This window comes from Amaranthus tricolor, chromosome 11, assembly GCF_026212465.1.
Source record: "Amaranthus tricolor cultivar Red isolate AtriRed21 chromosome 11, ASM2621246v1, whole genome shotgun sequence".
NCBI lineage: Eukaryota > Viridiplantae > Streptophyta > Magnoliopsida > Caryophyllales > Amaranthaceae > Amaranthus > Amaranthus tricolor.
The window spans coordinates 7,363,049-7,381,548 of record NC_080057.1 but is presented as its reverse complement, the minus strand read 5'-3'; the positions used below and the strand labels follow the sequence as shown (position 1 = coordinate 7,381,548).

Genomic DNA, 18,500 nt, shown 5'->3' with positions numbered 1-18,500 from the left:
TCATTTCAAATTCTGTACCCATAAGGTTAGCAAATTCTTTACATAATGAATCATTAGTAGCACCAAAAATAATGTCATCAACATAAATTTGAACAACCAAAATATTAGAACCTTTATTCTTAAAGAACAAGGTTTTGTCGATTTTTCCTCTTACAAAGTTATTTTGAATCAAAAACTTTGAAAGTCTTTCGTACCATTGTCTAGGAGCTTGCTTCAAGCCATATAGGGCTTTGTCAAGCTTGTAGACATGATTAGGACAAGAGGTATTTTCAAAACCTGGGGGTTGTTCCACAAAAACTTCTTCATCAAGATAACCATTCAAAAAAGCACATTTCACATCCATTTGATATAATTTAAAATTCATAAATGCAGCAAAAGAAATTAAGATTCTAATGGCCTCTAACCTTGCTACCGGAGCAAATGTCTCGGTATAATCAATACCTTCTTGTTGATTATAACCTTTAACCACGAGTCTAGCTTTATTTCTAACAATTATTCCATGCTCATCAAGCTTGTTCCGAAATACCCATTTCAAACCAATAACTTTCTTGTTTTTCGGTTTGGGTTCCAAGTGCCACACTTTATTTCTTTCAAACTCATTTAATTCATCTTGCATGGCAACTATCCAATCGGAATCCTTTAAAGCTTCCTCGTGATTTTTAGGTTCAAGTGATGATAGGAACGCAAAGTGTGCACAAAAGTTTCTCAATTGAGATCTAGTTTGTGTCCCCTTATTTATATCACTTACAATTGAATCAAGAGGATGATATCTTTGATACTTCCAAGGTTTAGGCACAAATTCTCTTGAAGGAACAGTAGCATGTTCTTGTTCAGCAACTTGATTGACATTCTGTTCAGCTACTGGATCATTTTGCTCATCTGTGGGAACAGCTGGATTGGGAACAGTCTGCTGGTCCTGTTGTGCTGGCAGTTCCTGGATTTGGTCAGTTTCTTCTGCCTCTTCTTGTATCGACTGTTCGCTTGCTGTTCCTCGATCTTGCACTTTTATTCCTTCATCTTCATCTTCCAAATTTGCAAGACCTATTTTAATATTACTTGTTTCCTGTTCACTTGTTGAAAAGTTAGTTTCATCAAAGATTATGTGAACAGACTCCTCTACACACATTGTTCTCTTATTATAAACTCTGTAAGCTTTGCTTTGTGATGAATAACCTAGAAATACTGCCTCATCACTTCTTTCATCAAATTTACCTATGTTTCGTTTTCCATTCACATGAACAAAACATTTGCATCCAAATATACGAAAATAGGAAATATTTGGTTTAACACCTTTGAGCAATTCATAGGGTGTCTTTGAAGTGATTGGTCTAATTAGTACACGATTCAATGTATAGCATGCAGTATTAACGGCTTCTGCCCAAAAATTCCTAGGTAGACCACTAGCAATCAACATGGTCCTAGCCATTTCTTCTAAGGTCCTATTTTTCCTTTCTACCACACCATTTTGTTGTGGTGTTCTAGGTGCGGAAAAATTGTGATTTATACCATGTTCATTGCAATAATTCATGAAGTTTGAAATTTCAAATTCTTTCCCATGATCAGACCTAATGTGAACAATTTGATTATTGGTAGATTTTTGTGTTTTATTAGCAAAGGAAACAAACTCATCAAAAGCTTCATCTTTGCATGCCAAAAATAAGGTCCACGTGAATCTACTATAATCATCAACAACAACAAACACATACTTTTTGCCACTACGGCTTTGTGTTCTCATTGGTCCACATAAATCCATATGAATTAATTCTAATGGTCTAGTGGTAGTCACAACGTTCTTTGATTTAAAGGATGACCGCACTTGTTTCCCTTTAGCACAAGGATCACAAACTTCATTTTTAAGGAATTTTATTGCAGGTAATCCTCTTACTAGGTCTTTTGATCTTAAAGTGTTAATCAATGAATAACTAGCATGACCTAGACGCTTGTGCCAAAGAAGTGGGTCTTCTTCAATAACACTTAAACACGTTAGACTGTTTCTGGGAACAGTGTCCAGGTCCACCACATAGGTGTTCCCTTTTCTGATTCCCTTCAGCACAGGGTCTCCTGTACTGTTCCTAGAAATTATGCATTTTTCAGAAGTAAACTTAACAGAGTTACCTTTGTCGCAAAATTGAGAAATACTTAACAAATTGTGTTTTAAATTCTCGACTAAAAATACATTATCAATGGCATGGGAACTAGACCTTCCAACCTTTCCTTTGGCGATTATCTCACCCTTCATGTTGTCACCGAAGGTTACTGTTCCCCCATCATAGGCTTCAAGTGAGAGAAATTTAGATTTATCACCCGTCATATGCTTGGAACACCCACTGTCGAGATACCATGAGTTGTTCCCCCTCACTTGAACCTGCAAAGCAAACTAATGGTTAGGTGCAGGAACCCATTCATCCTTGGGTTCCTTGTCGACAATATTTGAATCACATTTCTTAATCCATGTACGTTCGACATAATTTTTATTTGCTTTGACATGTTGTTCCCTCTTTATACATTGATGTTTTAGGTGTCCAATTTTACCACAGAAGGAACATATTTTACTACTAGGGAGATCTACATAGAACTTTTTCTTTTTATCATTCCTCATATAGCCTAGACCTTCTTTACTTTTGGTTTTAGCATTTAGAATCCATTTGGGAATTTCATTGATTTTCCCTTTTCCTCTTAAGTTTATTTTATTTTTCAAATTTTCATTTTCAATTTCGTAGGATTCTAATTTTGACTTCAACTTTTGAAATTCAGTGCTAACCATGTGAGTAGATATATTGTTTGCATCTTTACTTAATCCTATCAATTTGTTTTGATTCATTTCAATATTAAGAATAATGAAATCATGTTTTAATTTCTCCAATTGTTCTTTTAAGATGATATCCTTATCTAACAAATCAAAAAATCTACTTTGCACATCGATCCTAAAGGAATTTAGGTATGAGATATGATCTTTACTTAAGTTAAGGTCTTTCTCAATTTGGAGACACTTAGCTGTTTTTTCATTCAACTTTTCTTGTGTCTCTAACAGCAATTTGATTAATTTATTCTTACTTAAATTAGACAGTTGTTTAGGAGATGGAGTAGAAGACATTACCTCTTTTTCCTTAGACTCTTCATGAGATGCCATGAGACACAGATTTGCGGTTTCTTCCTCTATTGGCGCTTTAGTTTCAGCTTTGCCTTCACTAGTACCTTCATGGGTAACTTCCAGCAGGTCCCAAATCTGCTTAGCGGTTTTGCAACCCATAATACGATTGTGCTCATTTGGACCAAGCACACAGTGAAGTAACTTGATAGCAAGAGCGTTCATCTCCATCTTTTGAAAATCTTCTTTTTCATATTCAGTGATTGGTTTTGGAACAGCTTCATTGTTGGAGTTGATGGTCGTCACCTCAAAGTCTCCAATTTCAATGACTCTCCAAACTTGATAGTTTTCGGCCTTTATGAAGATTTCCATTCTATTTTTCCAGTAGGTATAGAATTTCCCATCGAACATGGGTGGCCTTTGTGTGGAGTACCCCTCTTCCATGCGCTCGTTCATCTTCAACATCTTTCCAGGGAACAGGATACTGCTCTCAGGGTTTCCTGATTAAATGAGGAACAGGGCTCTGATACCAATTGTAGAAATACTAATGGATGATCGAATGCAACAAGAGGGGGGGGGGGTGAATTGTTGTGTAGTAGGTTTAAGATTTTTGCCTCTAATTTTTGCGGAATTATATTAAGTAAAGGACAAAACTTAAACTTAAAAACGAAAAGAAAAATAATAAAGGAGACAAGGATTTTTACGTGGAAACCTTCTTGGCCTAATAAGAAGGAAAAACCACGACCCCCCGGGATTTCAAAATTCTCACTATGTTAAGGCAATTAGTTACAATTACACAAAACAATGTTTTGCTTCACTTGAAGCTTCTCAATTCTCTAAACGCTTTACTCAAAGCTTCTCTACTTAGGCCTACTTCTCTTCTCTTCTCTTCTCTTCTCTTCTCTCCTTCTCTTTCTCTTCTCTCGATTCTATTCTCTATTCCCTTAGACTTCCCATAAGTCTAATTACAACAAAACGCTCAATTACCCTTTACAAGGCCATTTCTCTTCTCTATTCCCTTAGACTTCCCACAAGTCTAATTACAACAAATCACACATCAACCCTTACAAGGCCATTTCTCAAGAGGATAAAAATTAAAATAATTACTTAAGAAAAATATAATAAATTAATTGGCATTGGAAAACTGAAAATATTTTTCTTAAGATGATCTCCCTTTAATGGACACTCTTGAATCCTAAAAGGATTGATTTTTGATTCGAGCAAAGTCCCTTCTATTTATAGAGGGAACAGCCAGCAGTTACCATAAGCATAACGTCCACTATCTCACACATACCTCCACTACCCCCACGTTCTCAAAACAAAAGGTGGTGGAATTATGAAAGTGTACGGCTGTTATTTGCTCAAGGAAAAATCAGTTTCCTTAATGCTAAAAATAGCATAGGAGTTTAAAACATAAGATCCTAAAAAATAGGAGATCTAAATCTAATTAAGAAAAAGTCTTGGGCTATTTTTAGAAAACCTAAAAATAGATTTGCCAATTAACTTACTAATTAATTTAAGCAATTAAATTAATTCTAAACCATTACATCAACTTAAAAACAGAAAATAATTAATTCGCAATTTTTCAGTCGATGCTATTCTTCAGACCTGCTACGTAGGAACAGTGTACTGTCTCCAGCTTCAACATTCGTCAGAACTTTAACTCTAGGAACAGTAAACTGTCTTCCAGAGCAATTTCCCAACTTCTTGGATATTTGAGACGTGTACATCTTCCACGAATCAAGTCATAGGCTTCATCAACGATTCACATTAAATCGGATATATACCTACAAAACAATCTCTAAAAATATGTTTGTTTATTTAAAAGTAAAGTCATCATTAAAACCTTAAGAGGCCAACACTAATCAACTACATTCCCATCTTCTCCTTGTGTACTAGTTCATTTTCATCCTCATTTAAGGTATGAATAAAACCCTAATTTTTGTTCAATATGCAAATTGTTTTTTTTGTTCATTATTGTTTGAATTGAAGTTATAAAAACGTTAATTGTTTGTTACATTCTATTGTTTTCATGATTTAAGCTTACGTTTTACACATTTGTAGTTGAATTTTAGGATTTGTTTTGTATGCATATAAAGTGTTTGATAAAATGCTTCAATGAAATTTTATTACTTTGTAGGGTTAGTTTAATGGTTTTTGTTTATATTCATGGTATTTTTAGCTACTAGGGGTGAAACGAACTTTCTAATAAGTGTTGTGGATTTTGTGGACATAATAAGAAAACATGCCCTCGAAGGTCAAGAAAGTATGTTTTTTTTTTAATTTTGTAATAATATGTTGAATCTTATAATATTTATATGATTATTATAACACTTATGTATGTAACAGCGATCATGGCGATGCCGGGCCCAGTTGATCCATCAGTACTTACGCTTCAGGCGACCCACAGGAGCGTAGCTGCGTGGGAGGGCTCCACTACCCAATTGGCTACTCGTCAGCACTACCAGGCGAGTACGTTACGGTGGGAGGTGGATGACAGGGTGTTAGACGTAGTCGAGCTAGCTGGTTTCAGATACATTCACCGGTTGTTGGGCGGGGGCTTAGAGCTCGATCGAGCTCTTATCACTGCATTGGTGGAGAGGTGGAGGCCAGAAACACATACCTTCCACCTCACAGTTGGCAAGGCAACGATCACGTTGCAAGAAGTGGCAGTTATCATGGGACTGCCGGTTGAAGAACAAGCAGTCATTGGCCATGGGGAGGGAAATTGGCCAGCATTAGTACATGAGCTGCTAGGGGTTTGGCCGGAAAACCCTCAAGACCCCACCCAGCCGAAGATCATCGTTGGATCGTCATTGAAGCTGACTTGGCTCCGACAGCATTTTAGCGCGCTTGAGGATGATGCAGATGATGTGACGGTTGACAGACATGCCCGAGCTTACAACTTGTACCTGTTTGGATGCATCTTGTTTCCAGACAAGAGCGGCGACTCGGTACAGTTGATCTATCTCCCTCTACTGGGAGACTTGGAGCGCGTAGATGAGTACAGTTGGGGAAGTGCTACCCTAGCGTATCTGTATCGTAACTTATGCCGAGCATCTCGTAAGGGTGCCAAGGACATTGGTGGATGCTTGATGTTGTTACAGATATGGTCATGGGAGCACATTCATAAAGGGAGGCCCATTATTCGGACGGTTCGGCCGGATGGGCAACATGATCAGGAAGATGACGCGGATGATTTTGAACCGATATTAGGGTCACAGCATCGGCGCGGGATGGATCCTTTGGCAGTAAGGTAGCAACACTCAATTCACTATTCAAATTCATAATTTCACTATTTTATGATAGATGAAAATGTTAATCAATGTTTATTTGTTTGCAGTTGGCTTCGCGTATATCTTTCGAGATCCCACTCCCCACATACTCTCGTCTACTACAGGGACGCACTAGATCGACAACGAGACGACCAGGTTAGTAACATTTACTATTTGTATTAGTTATGAATAAATTGTATACATTACTAAGCATATTGATTTCTATTACAGATGACATGGCAGCCTTACACAGCGGCTAACATGGAAGCTCTACCGCACATATGTACATCGGGCCACGAGATTTGGAGATCGCGTTGTCCTCTTATTTGCTTTGACATCGTCGAGCTACATCTCCCGGATCGTGTCATGCGTCAATTCGGTTTGGAGCAGGTAATTCCGCAAGCCTGTGACATCCGATGCATTGAGTTAGGCGGGTTATGAGTACCTCATACCGACTCCACCCGTCATTGGCGAGGTAGATGACACATTCCACACTCCTTCTCCAAGGAGTTCAGCCCATCGAGGTAGCTCTTCCGGAGGATCCAGTTCTCGGTCCACAAGAGGCCGCCAGCGTTCATCTACTCGAGGTCGGTCTTCCAGATCGCCATCGACATCCGCTACTATGTCGCCGTCCGTTCCCCCATTTTCCATCAACACTCCTCCGCCACATCCATCGCCTCCGCAAAGGATTATCACATATCAGCGTGCTAGTCAACGACGAGCTCCTGCTCTTAATGTCATTGCGGAGGTTGACGAGTTCACACCATCATCATCCACCGGTGCGCAAAACAAAAGGGATCGGGGGTTGTAGTTTAACAAAATTTGTATATTCTTATATGACTTGAACTTCTTGTATGAATTTCCATAATTGTAATATATCTTTGTATTATTTTCATAATTATTTTTTCCAAAACAAGCCGGTTCGTAATTGATTATTATGGAATAAATGGTATTGAACTACTTTAATGCATGTTGCGTTCACTATTTTAAAATGAAAGAAAAAAAAATAAAATGCCATAAGCAAACCGCCACATGAAGTGGCGGTTTACCAGGGACCAAACCGCCACATGAGATGGCGGTTTGCCTTGACCAAACCGCCACTTCATGTGGCGTTTTTCTGCTTAAGGCAAACCGCCATCTCAAGTGGCAGTTTTGTCTGAAAAAATAAAAAAAAACACTTTTCCACATGGACGGTATTGTGGGAAATACTTTCCCAAATTATGTAAAGTGGGATTTTTTTTTTTTTAGGCAATATTCTGGGAATAAATTCTATTATTGACAGGGAAACTTTTTATATTTGACTTGATATTAAGAAAAACAATTAAGTCATTAAAACATGTAATATTTATTGATTGACTATAACTATATGTACGTACACAAACCTATATAAAAGGAGAGGGGATGATCGATCTAGGCAGACTTGATAAATCTGGGCTTGTACGTGCACAAGACCCGTATAAAAGAAAAGTTGATTGGACACAAACCTGATTAAGTTTCATCTTAAAACCAATTGGTAATAAAAATAATAGTTTATCAATATTATATATTAGTAAACCTCTCATTAATTCTCCAAAATGAAATCATACGATAAATTATATTAACAAGACCCTCTTTAAAGGGTAAAGATGAAAATAAAATTTTTAATCCGCCCTAGGGTCGGGAATTATTTCCTTGCAAGAGAAGGAAAGTTACTAGTGTGATAACTTTTCTCCAATATTCGTACGCAGTAGAAATTGAAGTTTTCACCTCTGTCAAAATAACGAGGCACAAAATATTCCAATAAGTTGTCTAGACTACATTATCTTAAGTTATAGTGTCACTGATAAAGATGAAATAAAACAAAACAAGAATAATACTCCCTCGTATTCATCTTAAGAGTTCCATTTGACTTTTTACAGATTTTAAGAAGAGTTAAAAATAAGACTCTAAGGGTAGGAAAGAGAGTGGTATTATGAGTTTTTAATATAAGGGAGGAAAATTAATATGGATAATGGAGGGTATAATTGAAAATAGGATGAACATACTAAGGACATAAAAGTCAAAAACTCATACCAAAAATAGAAATGGGACAATTAAGATGACTTGACCATAAAAGGAAATAGGACACATAAGCTGAATAGGAGGGAGTATATGATTTAGCACTAATTATGGATTAACTGGTTTTTGACGTCATCAATTAACCACATATATAAACTATTTAGTAGTAATTTTTTTTGATAATATTAATCATCTATCATATCTAATGTATTTCTTTCATAGAAAACTAAAGTCAGAATATGAGAAAGTCGACAACTCATATCGATAAAAGAAAATGCGGTCAAAGATTCCGCTCATCTAGTTACTAGTAATTATTTTTTATTAATATCAGTAATTAGTACAAAAACAAACATTAATTGAAATCTCAACTCATTTTGGTAAATGGTAGATGAAGGGTTCCATTATACTACAATCAAAATTGAAGAGTAGTTGAATATTATCTTAGCTTCAAAAACATGCCAATTTTGTAGCTTTTTGATATGTATACATGCACAAATATATAACCAATTTGGTTTATCCTTGAAGAAAAGCATCCTTTTTGTGTTTGGAAATTGAATAGTGGCTAGTTCATATTCACGTATCCTTTTCATTTAACCAACTACAATACAGTGACATTCTAGCAACAAACCCATACCAAAATATAACACTTCTTAGTCTCATATACTTCTTTATATAACCTAATCTTTGCATTCTTCCAACTTGTGTCTTTCACTCTTGTTTATAAGTATTTTTAGATATATCTACACCTTAAAACAAAATATAGAAGCTTCTTATTCAAAGCGAGAGAGGATGATGGGGACTGTGGTTTTGAAGGGGTTGGTATTGGTGATTCTAGGTTGCTTATTGCCTGCTGTTTTGGTCCAGTGTCGCATTCGTCACTACAAGTTCAATGTAAGTAAATAAATTAGGGGTCGGTCGAGGGTTTTCTATTCCTTATACCTTTATAACTAGAGTTCGATTCTCACTACTTATAAGAATAATTAAATACCTTTAACCTTAAATCAAATTAAAAAAAGGTAATTAAATAAATGTGGTTCAAATAAGAAAGTTTTATAAGAGTATTTATTTGTTTTATTTTCAAATTAAGTCCACTTGGTTATAATTATATATGTTCATCGTTTTAATTAAATTTTGAGAGGTTTTAGGTAAAATGTTTAAATATATTGATTTATATGCAAATCGATAAGCATGTAAGTTATTCAAACCATGTGATCTTATGCTAAGTCGCGGGCTGGATGCCTCACTAATATTAAAAGCTTACTATACACTTAGGATTTCTAATCATATATTTGGGTCTATTTTTTTTATTAAATCTTATCCGTCGTATTTCTAAACAACCTTTTATAATTAACCTTTTATATATATATATATATATATATATATATATATATATATATATATATATATATATATATATATATATATATATATATATATATATATATATGTATGAAAGCGCAAGCCTCAAATAGGTTTAACAAAGAAAAAATAAATAAAAATTATAATGCAAAATGAACAAAAGTGTTTATGAGGTATCTTGAATACCTCCCCCTCAAATATAGTTTATTATAATGAATTCAACAATTACAAATATAATAAACCTCCCTTATCTTGAGAACAATCTCTCAAGATCACAAATACTAAAGCAAAGTAAGAACACTCTCAAGTTTCTAACAACGCAATAGCCCTCTCAACAATATGTGTGTTTTGTGGTGTATGTTACTATGAGTGATGAATCCTATTTATAGCCAAGATATTCATCACTCTTAGTATTCCCTCATAAATCACCATAAACTCACATGTAACATCCTAATTAACTATGACAATAAACATTACAATAAACAATAGAGTAATGCACGAAATAATTGCATAGTCACTTCACATTCTAACCAAAACAGAATCCAAAGTAGTCTGCTGAACTTCCGCTCGACCCGAGCCACTACCTCGCTCGGTCGAGCGAGCTTCTAGTAAAGCTACTGACCTGTTCTGCACACCTTGCTCGACATCTTGCTCGACCGAGCCAACACCGCTCGACCGGTCGAGCAATACTTCACTCGATCGAGCGGTTGGTCGAGCCACTCACTGTTCTACTTCTTTATTTGTTTCTTTGATTAAGCAACTCTCATCAACCGTTCCAAACCTTAAACCACCCATAATCAACACATCTTTATCGACCCTCTCTAAAGTACAAGACAAAGCATGTTCGATTAAATGTTTAAAGTTAACGTCGTTATTAAGATTATTGGTACTTGCTTTAACAATGTATTCTTCCAGTCTTCATCAATTTAAGTTTTAGAACTTGTAAAAAAAGTTTAACACATTTTGTGGTGGTTGAAAATTACTTTTAGGTATAGGACGAAGAGAGTAATTATGTTATAAAAAGCCGATAGACAAGACATTGTTTGGAGCAATTTAGTAAGAAATAACAAGTGGACAAGAAATTTGAGTTTCCATCTCCAAAAAAAAAAAAACAAAAGAAACTTGAGTTATAAAAATTATTATATATAACATTACTACGTATTATTCTTATTGTATAAGAGATGAACTTGCTTCTATAATTAATAAGGTCAACGAATCACGCATGTTTATAGTAGAAAATATTTGGAGAACAAGAAAAGTATACAAAGGAAATATCCTATTTTAATCACATAATTTTTTCTAATACATGTCATAAAGGTAGGAAATATAATATCTTAATTTAATCCTACCATATCCTACTAATATATTTTATAAAAGTACAAAATATAGTACTTTAATTTAATCAGATTATTTTCTCCTAATATATCTCATAAAAAGTAAGAAATGTAATATATTATTTAAAACGTATTATCTATGCCTAATAAATTTCATAGAAAAATGAAATATAATATCTTATTTTAATCACATAATTTTCTTCTAATACATCTCATAAAAGTAAATATAATATCTTGTTTTAATCATATTATTTTCTCCTAATAAATCTTTTAAATATCGATTATATATTATCTTATTCTAATTACATTGTTTTCTCATCATACTTCTTATAAAAGCAGGAAATGTAATATCTATCTTAATCAAATTATTTTCTCTTAATTTATCTCATAAAAGTTGCAAATATAATATATTATTTTAATCACATTATTTTCTCATATATCTCATAAAAGTTGAAAATGTTTTATTTTATTATAATTGTATTATTTCTCATAATATATTTCATACAAATAGGAAATATAATAAATTACTCTAAACACACTATTTTCTCCTAATATATCTAATAAAAGTAGCAAAACAATATCTTATTCTAATTACATTATTTTTTCCTTATATTTCTCATAAATGTATCACATTATTATTTTCTCCTAATAAATTTCATTAAAAAAAAGAAGAAAATATAATATGTTATTCTGCTTACATTATTTTCTCTTAATATATCTCTTACAAGTAGCAAATATAATATATTATTTTCATTTTTTTTCTCCTAATATATCTCTTAAGAATAGAATATATTTTATTTTATTCTAATCATATTATTTTCTCCTATATTACATAAATGTAGTAAATATAATGTCTTATCCTAATCATAGTATTTTAACTAATATATTCCTATCTAATAAATGTAAGAAATACTATATATTACTCTAATCTCCTAATATATCTATTAGAACTAGAAAATATAGTATTTTATCCTAATTCAAAAATAATTTTTTCCTAATATCTCTTATACAAGCAGGAAATATAATATCTTTTTCTAATCAAATCATTTTCTCTTAAAATATATCGTCAAGGTATGAAATATAGTATCTTATTCTAATTACATTATTTTCTCCTAATATATCTCATAACAATATGTAATAAAGTATTTATTCTAATCACGCTATTTTCTCTAATATATCTCATAAAAATAGAAAACATAATATATTATTAGGATATTCTATATGGTAAGCACTAACTATTGCAAAAGACGAGTGGTAGCAATTCTTAAAATTTTTTCCACAAAATAGCACTCAACTCTTGGAAAATTAATTACAGTTACATTATGGAGGCAAAAACATTTATTTTCCATTAAGTTTTGGTAAAAGTCATAAATGCCCCTAATAAATCCCAAATGTAAAGGTCCAACTGAACGAAAATTAAACTAAACAGAAATGTTACTGTAGTTAATTTTCCAAGAGTTGAGTGTTATTTTGTGAAAAAAAATTTTGATTTATACAGCCATTTATGACTTTTACTAAAACTTAACGGAAATTAAACGCTTTTACCTCCGTAATGTTACCGTGGTTAATTTCTTAAGAGTTGTGTCCTATTTTGTGGGAAAAAAATTTAAAAATTGCTACCACTCGCCTTTTGCCATAGTTGGTGGGTGCTTACCATATAATATCTCTATATTATTCTTAACACATAATTTTCTCCTACTATATCTCATAAAAATTGGAAATATAATATCTTATTATAATCAAATTATTTTTTGGTAATATATTTCATACAAGTAGGAAATATAATATCTATTCTAATCAAATTATTTTCTTCTAATACATCTCATATAAATAGAAAATATAACATCTTATTTTTTAATTATATTATTTTTTCTAATAAATTTTATAAATGTAAGAAATATAATACATTATCCTGAACACATTGTTTTCTCCTAATATATCTTATAAAAATTAGAAATATATATTTCATTTTAATTACATTATTTTCTTCTAATATACCTCATAATAGTAGAATATATATTATTTTTATACATTATTTTCTCCTACTGTCTCTCATAAAAGTATTAAATATAATATCTTATTCCCGTTACATTATTTTCCAATAATATATATCATAAAAGAAGGAAATATAATATCTTATTCTAAGTACATTTCTATTGAAATATAATATCTATATTAAAGCAGTAATAATTTTCTGCGAAAAGTAGTTAATGAATTCTTCTAGCTAACATGAATGCATATAAATAGTTATCTTATGTATGCTTTAATTTTTTTTTTTTTTATATACTAATAGGTGGTGTTGAAGAATCACACAAGATTGTGTTCAACAAAAGAAATAGTAACAGTGAATGGGAAATATCCAGGTCCAACCCTTGTAGCAAGGGAAGATGATACAGTCCTTGTTAAAGTGGTTAATCATGTCAAATACAATCTCACTATTCATTGGTTAGTACCATTGCTGCTTTACATCATCTTCAAATAAACTTTTCAAATTAAACTTTAATAATTTATGTAGTAAAATCCATAATTATTGTCACTTTTTAAAAATATACATCATGAAATAAGTATTTTTACAATGCGTTATTTTTTAAACATTTGAACACTATTTGAATAGAGAGATTGAGGAATTTAAAGGAAAGGGAAGGCATTTGGAACGATAGAGTATTTATTGTTTGGATGATAAAAAGGGAGGAGAGAAATTTGAAGGGAAGGGGTTTCAAAGAAAAGTATGAACAAATTTTGTTAAAAACAGAATATTTACTAAAGTGAAAAGATTTAAAGAAAAAATATTTATTTTCTTTCCATTTCCCTTCCCTTCCTTTTTAGCAAATAAAGTTCACTCTCCCTCTTTAGTCCTTACCATCCTCTTCCTATCTCTTTCGCTTTTCTTACATTTTTTATTGTATAATTTTACTTATTAAGAAATTTGAAATATAATAAATCATGAAAATCATATCCAACGCCAGATTGGGAGTCAACTAATAATATTAGAGCAATGAAATGTTGTTGTGATCATGTATCTATCTTAAGTAAAATTATTGAATATATAATAATAAAAGGTTAAAGAAATGACGAGGCTTATTTAATTAGGATATATTATGTAAAAAATTTAAACAAATAACTGTAAAGGTTTGAAATTAATTAGATAGTCATTTTGATTCTTTCTCAACCTAATGGAAAATGATAATGTTACAATAGTGTTCTAAATGATAACCCTTACTTCAATTTAATATTACTTTTGTATAATTTGCAGGCATGGTATTCGTCAAATAAGAACAGGATGGTCAGATGGGCCATCTTACATAACACAATGTCCAATTCAACCTGGGCAAACCTATACTTACAATTTTACATTAACGGGTCAAAGAGGAACCCTTTGGTATCATGCTCACATCCTATGGCTTAGGGCAACTGTCCATGGGGCAATTGTCATCTTGCCTAAACTTGGTGTTCCTTATCCGTTTCCAAAACCGCACAAGGAAGCAGTTGTTGTATTAGGTTGAAAATTTAACGTTTTACATTTTATTCTCTTCTTCATTCTCAACAATTGACCTAATTAATTTTAGACAATTGCTTTTGTGAGAGACAATCTCTTGGTGATAGAAACTCAAAACAAGGAGTCAATATATGTCTTCACAATTTTTTATTTATTGAACTATTCAACCCTTGCATAGGGTGGATCTTATTATATGACCGTCTCGCACAAAAATTTATATTTTTAATTAAACTTCTACTAACTTTCTTATAATAATAGGTGAATGGTGGAAATCAGATGTTGAAGCTGTGATTAATGAAGCTCTAAAATCTGGCTTGGCACCTAATGTCTCTGATGCTCACACAATCAATGGATTTCCAGGGCCTGTTAAAAATTGTAACTCACAAGGTAGTGATTAGTGACCAATTTTACTTTTCATTATCATACTATAATAACGACATTTGTAGATCATGTTAGCTTAATCAACGGGTAAAGATTAACAATCAAAGCCATAAATGTTGTATAGACTTATTTCACATTATAATATATCTTCATTTCTACTTAAATCACTTAATTCGAATATTTAAATAATAAGGTTCATACCATGGACTAAGTGCATACATAACTTTTACCATGGGCTATAGTGTAAAAATTAAGTAAAGACTAATTTCAAGTCAGTCTAAATTTATGTTTAACACGTACCATGGGCTATAGTGTCAAAGATGTTGATTCATATACATATATATATGTTTTTTTTATATGTGTTATTTTAAAGTCATGTAAAACATTGTAAATATCATATAGTCTTTAAAATTTTATTTGTCTTATAATACATGTTTCTCGTTATATTTTGCAGAATTATTCAACTTAAGTGTAAGGCCAGGAAAAAAATACATGCTTCGTATTGTCAATGCTGCACTTAATGAAGAACTTTTCTTTAAAATTGCTGGACACCAACTTACAGTTGTTGAAGTGGATGCTACCTACGTAAAACCCTTTAAAACTGATACAATTGTAATATCACCGGGTCAAACCACCAATGTAATCCTTGAAACTAATAAGTTTGCAGGCAAGTACTTGGTGGTAGTTTCGCCCTTTATGGATGCACCTATTGCGGTGGATAATGCTACCGGTTTGGCTACTCTCCACTATGCAACATCTAATAGATCGACTACTCTAGCAACCACCCTTACCGCACCCCCACCCATCAATGCTACTCAAATATCTGATAGCTTTACCAAATCTCTCAAAGCTCTTAACTCTAACAAATTTCCTGCTCTAGTCCCTCAAACAGTTGATCATTCATTGTTTTTTACTGTTGGTTTAGGAGTTAATCCTTGCTCAACTTGTGTGAATGGGTCTAGAGTTGTGGCCGCGATCAATAATGTTACATTTGTTATGCCAACCATTTCTCTTCTACAAGCACATTACTTTAATATTAAGGGTGTTTTTACTGCTGATTTCCCTGCAAATCCCCCTACACCATTTAATTATACTGGAAATCAAGTTACAAATGTAGCTACCACAACTGGGACTAGAGTATACAAACTTCCTTACAATGCAACTGTTCAATTAATCTTACAAGATACCGCGATGTTAACACCAGAAAATCATCCGTTCCATTTACATGGATTCAATTTCTTTGTTGTTGGTAGAGGTGTAGGAAACTACAATCCAAATACTGATCCGAAGAAATTTAATCTCGTTGATCCCGTTGAAAGAAATACAATTGGAGTACCATCTGGTGGATGGACTGCCATCAGATTTAGAGCTGATAATCCAGGTATATATTATTGTGATGGTTTATCCCACATCGATATTTATAAATTAAAAATGGTGTGTACACTTTATAAGTCATTGGAGCTCTTCATTCCACTATTGTATGGTTTTGAGATGGTTTCTCCTTGGCTTATGGAGTGTGTGTAATTTGTATTTTTCCGATAATATGCTGACATTTCTTATTATACATTTAATAGGATATCTTTTAAGATTTAAAATTATTTTTTGCACTTTGGTTGGTATGTTACAGGAGTTTGGTTCTTGCATTGTCATTTGGAGATTCACACAACATGGGGATTAAAAATGGCATTCTTGGTAGATAATGGCAAGGGACCAAATCAATCTATTATACCACCTCCTACTGATTTTCCCAAATGTTGATAAACGACACGATATATTCATATTTGTCATAGTTTGCAATTTTTCTGCTCTTAAGGGAACCAAGATAAACACACCAAAGAGGGGAAATTTACATTGAAATTGAAAATTTCTATAGTGGTTTCGAAAAAGAGTGTCATAAGAGAGGTGTTTTTTCAATCAAGAAGCTCAAGAAAACAGTTCTGTTACTAAACCAAATCTACTTTGGTTTCCAACATTATGTAATATTCAAAATTTAAAACTATTAATGATTTCATTCTTTATTATTGTATTTATTGTTCTAGCTAGTTTTATGTGTCATTGTATTTATTTTGAAGTTTTTGTCAAATATTTTTACAGTTAATATATACAAATATGGTCGTGCATATGTCATTGTCTACCTATAGGTGATTATGTATGAGCCGTTGAAGCCCATACTCAATATAATTCAGCACGACTGATATCCTATGAAACATTATTTACTCTACCCGTAAAAAATGAAGGATAAGTGTTAATAAGAAAGTGTGCCTAAATATGTTAAATAATACATTCATCATGTAAACAGAAAAATGAAAAACGGAGATAGAAAACATTGTGCGTGCCCCGATGATATTCGTGAGCCACGCATAATGTTCTGGCCGTGTCTTTTTTCTTGCCCTTTTTTGTGTTTTTCTTATTATGTTTTCAATGGATATGGTTCATTAATTGATGTGAATCATAATGAACATTTATTATACATGAAATGAAACTTTTTTCCTAAAGTAATGTGTAGATTCATCAATCAATTTGTTGGTTGATTAAAGAAAACTTGATGAATGGTTGTCTTCTTATTCTATAAATAAGAGATATGGACTTGAACTTTACATAGAATCATTTTTAAAATTTTATTAATTTTTTCAACATTATAAACACAAAAATTTCGTGTGAATTTCAGATCAATCATTACAGAAAAAAAAAATTTATTCTAAGTTCACAATCATTCCTATGTCTTACAACTTTTCTAGTACTTGGAATTGTAGTATTGATTTTATTCTCATTATAATTTTTCAGAATATATAACACAAAGTAACTACTACCTAATGGGAGAAATATTGTAATAGAAAAGTTCGTAAAACGACTTCAAGAAATATTCTAGAAAAAATCAAATCTTTTACCTAAATTGCTTACTTTATAAATTTTTACATTTTCTGTGTAAAAATCCAACAATCTATTACAATATTTAGATCCACTATCGAGATGACCATACAATTTTACTAAGTTTGAGAAATTTATAAGAATAGAATTTAGAAGATAGCAGAAGAAAATGAAGATTCTACTTACAACATTACATGTGTTCTATGTAATATCCACTCCTAAACAAGTGGAAGAAGAAAGTGAAACCGTTGAACAAATTAGGAACGCAACAAATGGGAAATTGATGACTTTATTTGTCATGGGCATATTCTAAATTGTATGTGCAAAACACTCCTCGATGTGTAATATACCATGGAATCTGCAAAGGAATTATAGGACACGCTTAAAGGTAAATACATTGTGGAGGATGCATTTATTAAGAATTCATGAAAGTGGTTTTAGTGATTTTCGTTTTGTTGATCCTTGCCCTACTATGGATCAATTTCATAACATTCAAAGAATTTATGAATGTTTAAAGCAACATAATATTTAATATCATAACATTCAAAGAATTTATGAAAGTTTAAAGCAACATAATATAAATATGGATTAAATCTTTGTTTTCCCTAGAATAATAGATAAGTTACCATCTACATGAAAAGATGTTAAAACTTCACCTAAAC

The 18,500-nt window shown here is 32.3% G+C and overlaps 1 protein-coding gene across 1 annotated transcript; it reads left to right on the top strand.

Annotated features, from left to right (window-relative positions):
* The first annotated feature begins 9,006 nt into the window (after window positions 1-9,006).
* Window positions 9,007-16,988, top strand: LOC130827375 (laccase-4-like). The gene is made up of 6 exons (XM_057693078.1): window positions 9,007-9,291; window positions 13,387-13,538; window positions 14,347-14,591; window positions 14,848-14,976; window positions 15,425-16,351; window positions 16,598-16,988. Exons 1-6 carry the CDS (start codon window positions 9,190-9,192, stop codon window positions 16,726-16,728), a joined length of 1,686 nt encoding a protein of 561 aa, XP_057549061.1. The 5' UTR covers window positions 9,007-9,189; the 3' UTR covers window positions 16,729-16,988.
* The last annotated feature ends 1,512 nt before the right edge of the window (window positions 16,989-18,500 follow it).

Bases quoted from the DNA above. Each gene is read 5' to 3' on its own strand.
- LOC130827375 (XM_057693078.1), top strand. From the start codon at position 9,190: ATGATGGGGACTGTGGTTTTGAAGGGGTTGGTATTGGTGATTCTAGGT. The intron at 13,539-14,346 runs GTTAGTACCATT...TATAATTTGCAG, and splicing joins TACAATCTCACTATTCATTG to GCATGGTATTCGTCAAATAA. The intron at 16,352-16,597 runs GTATATATTATT...GGTATGTTACAG, and splicing joins ATTTAGAGCTGATAATCCAG to GAGTTTGGTTCTTGCATTGT.